Here is a 3,172-nt window from a genome sequence, read left to right as displayed (position 1 = left end):
ATGTTGGGATTTTTTAGGGTGGAATGACCACTGTTTTTTTTATTGTTGGATTACTTTTTTTACGGTCACATTTGCACCAATAGCAATTTTGTACAATGCATTATAAATTTTTAATACGAATATTTATAAATCTAATTTTTAAAAAATTAATTCAATAGTTAAAAAAATAGTACTCTACTAATAGAGCACGTTTTGGAGTTCTATCATAAAAAATCCCTATAATGTTATATATGTAAATTGTGATTAACTTGTACAAATATTTAAATAAGATTAGAATTCTCTTTACTCATGTATAAATATTTCATTCTCATCAATAGAACTAGTGCCATCATGCTTCAAAGTCTCATCACATTCTCTTAGTGCAGTAATTACCGCCTCGAACGATACAATTTACTTTTTATAACTATTATTTTTGTCGATCTAATGGCTGTGCATCTCATCAAGCTTCTTGAAACTGAAACTGGATGAGTACTGCAAATTTGTAACAAAAGAAATGAGGAATTATTCGATAGCAGTGGCCTCATTTATTTCACCAATTTGAATTTTTAATTTCAGTTTTGTTACAATTAAAAGTCCTCATAAAAAATCACATCTAACTTTTTCTACTACAGTGAAAAGCTCTCACATAAAATCACATTAAACTCGAATTAAAAACTCAAATTCGTAAAATGAACGAGGCCTAAAATTACTTTAATATGTGAGACAAAAAACAGAAAATTAGGAAAATGATGAAACCATGATGGTAAGCATCCTTAACCATTTAAATTAAGCCAAGTTTGATAAATCTCTGAAAAGACATAAGAAAGTAAATTAGGTTTCGTTCAGTTTGTGGATTCAAGTTTTTAATTCGAGTTGAGATGTGATTTTATGTGAAAGTTTTTCACTGTAGTAGAAAAAATTAAATGTGACTTTTTGTGAGAGTTTTAAATTATATCAAAACTAGAATTAAAAAATTAAATTAGTGAAATGAACGAGACATAAAAAAATAAATATAAAATAAATTGCCAAAGATACTAAAATAATATGAAAAGACAAAATAAATTGCCAAATATATTAAAATAACAGGAAAAGTATAAATGACGTTTGGTTAGAGAATTCAAATAATGTGATTCAAACCATTTTCAATTTATGTGTATTTTTTGTGAAAAAAATACTGTAATAAATTACGAATTATAATTCAAATCAGAAAACAAATTACACTGCCAAACATCCTCTTAAATTGGGTTTGAAGTTTGAACAATAGAGTTTGAGGTGTGTGTTGTAATCCATTGCCTTATATGATTTCAATCGTTGTCTGATTCAATCAATGATTGCATCAAGACACAAGAAAAGAAATAGATTTTATCCACCAAAATTGTTCATGTAATGATGTACATACAATGTTTTTCATTATAAAAATACACTAAATAGTAGTCGAGGAAAAATGACAACAAAAAAAAAAAAACCTTTTTTGGCCATTTTAATCTCCGCCGGACATTAGGAAGAGCTTATCTGTTTGTCTCGTATGAACATCTACGCCATGGAAATGTTTGATTCATACCATTATCTAGCTCTCTTCCTCCTCATATTTCTCATTGCAAAACTAGTATTGATCCGATCCAAAAACAAAAATTCTCCGCCAACCCCTTTCTCTCTTCCATTAATCGGTCACCTCCACCTCCTTAAACAACCACTGTACCGAACACTCCAAACTCTGTCTCTAAAATATGGTCCGATCTTTTCTCTTCGGCTTGGATTCCGGTCCTTTGTCATCATATCTTCTCCTTCCTTTGTCAAAGCCTGCTTCACCAAAAACGATGTAGTCTTCGCAAACCGGCCACGTATCATGGCCGGTGATCACTTGTCGTACAATTACTCTTCCTCTGTGTGGGCTCCTTATGGCGACTTATGGCGGGGCCTTCGAAGATTCACCACCATCGAGATCTTTTCTCAGAAGAGTCTTCACAAATTCTCTTACGTACGAGAAGAAGAAGTTTGTTCCATTGTTCGCCAATTGTTCAAGGCCTCAAATAAGGGACCCCAAAAGGTGGATTTGAATCATCTCATCTTTCTCTTGACGTTCAATGTCACGACAAGGATTAGTGTTGGGAAACAGTTGATCGGAGAGGAAATTTCTAGCACGGTTGTGGGAAAACAACGTCTTAAAGAAGTGAAGGATTTGTTCTTTCCAGCTCAGTCAATGACGAATTTATGCGATCTCTTTCCGGTTTTGCGGTGGATTGGTTACGGAGGTTTAGAGAAGAACATGATAAGGTTGCAGAGAAAGAGGGATGAATTTCTGCAGGGTTTGATAGAGAAGATTCGCCGAAAGAAAATAGCTTCCTTAGAAGAAGAGATCACATTAGTTCATAGGCTATTGTCAGCACAAGAATCAGAACCTGAATTCTACTCGGAGGATGTTATCAGGAGTATTGTATTGGTAAGAATTTATTTGTACCATTTCCTTAGGGTTTTTTTATTTTTATTTTTATTTTTTATTTTTAATCCGCGATAACAGAAGTTTTCAACTACTATGCGACATTAATTAAGGTTGGAACTAGTTAAACATCTGCACTCTGTTTTGATAGTCATGATCGGGTGCATTTTTATTGACAGTTTAAACTTGTCTACTGCCCAGAGCATCTTCAATGTAATGCTAATCTCCAAATTTTAGCATTTTTTAGTACTGAGTGGTAAAACTAATCTACAAAGTAATTATATTTTTTATATTAAATTTGGCGGATCATATATTTGGTGTTGAATTTGGTACGAAGAATAGCATTATTTGATTGTTATTAGTGGTGTGTTCACTTTTTTGGTTTATTACATTATTTAAAACTTAAAGTTTATTTTTACTAATTTCAAAACTCAACAATTACGACACAAAAATATAATATCGTATCAAATGTACTATTTTCTCTTTTTAATGCTAATAAATAGTTAGCTTAAGAGCATTTATGGAGAGAAAAAACAAAGGGGTGCGTTTGGAATTGGTTCCAAAACGTTTTTATTTTCTGTACGAAAATGAAAATGAAAACATTTTTAGTTTCATTTTTGAATTATTTCTAAAAATGCGTTTGGTAGTTTTATTTAGAGATTGATTTCAGTTTTAAAAAAAACTGAAACTGCGTTTGGTGGTTTAATTTTTGAAAACATGTAATAATATATTAAATAAATAATATTATTAAATATA

At 31.2% G+C, this 3,172-nt stretch overlaps 1 protein-coding gene across 1 annotated transcript in view; it reads left to right on the top strand.

Annotated features, from left to right (window-relative positions):
• The first annotated feature begins 1,423 nt into the window (after nucleotides 1-1,423).
• Nucleotides 1,424-3,172, top strand: part of LOC21390229 (isoflavone 2'-hydroxylase) — a 4,091-nt gene continuing 2,342 nt past the window's right edge. Inside the window, exon 1 of the mRNA XM_024169079.1 lies at nucleotides 1,424-2,419. Coding sequence (XP_024024847.1) covers nucleotides 1,505-2,419 — 915 coding nt within the window. The 5' untranslated portion in view covers nucleotides 1,424-1,504. The remainder of the gene's footprint in view (nucleotides 2,420-3,172) is intronic.

This window comes from Morus notabilis, unplaced genomic scaffold (assembly GCF_000414095.1).
Source record: "Morus notabilis unplaced genomic scaffold, ASM41409v2 Scaffold557, whole genome shotgun sequence".
Taxonomy (NCBI): domain Eukaryota; kingdom Viridiplantae; phylum Streptophyta; class Magnoliopsida; order Rosales; family Moraceae; genus Morus; species Morus notabilis.
This window is presented reverse-complemented; position numbering and strand designations above follow the sequence as displayed.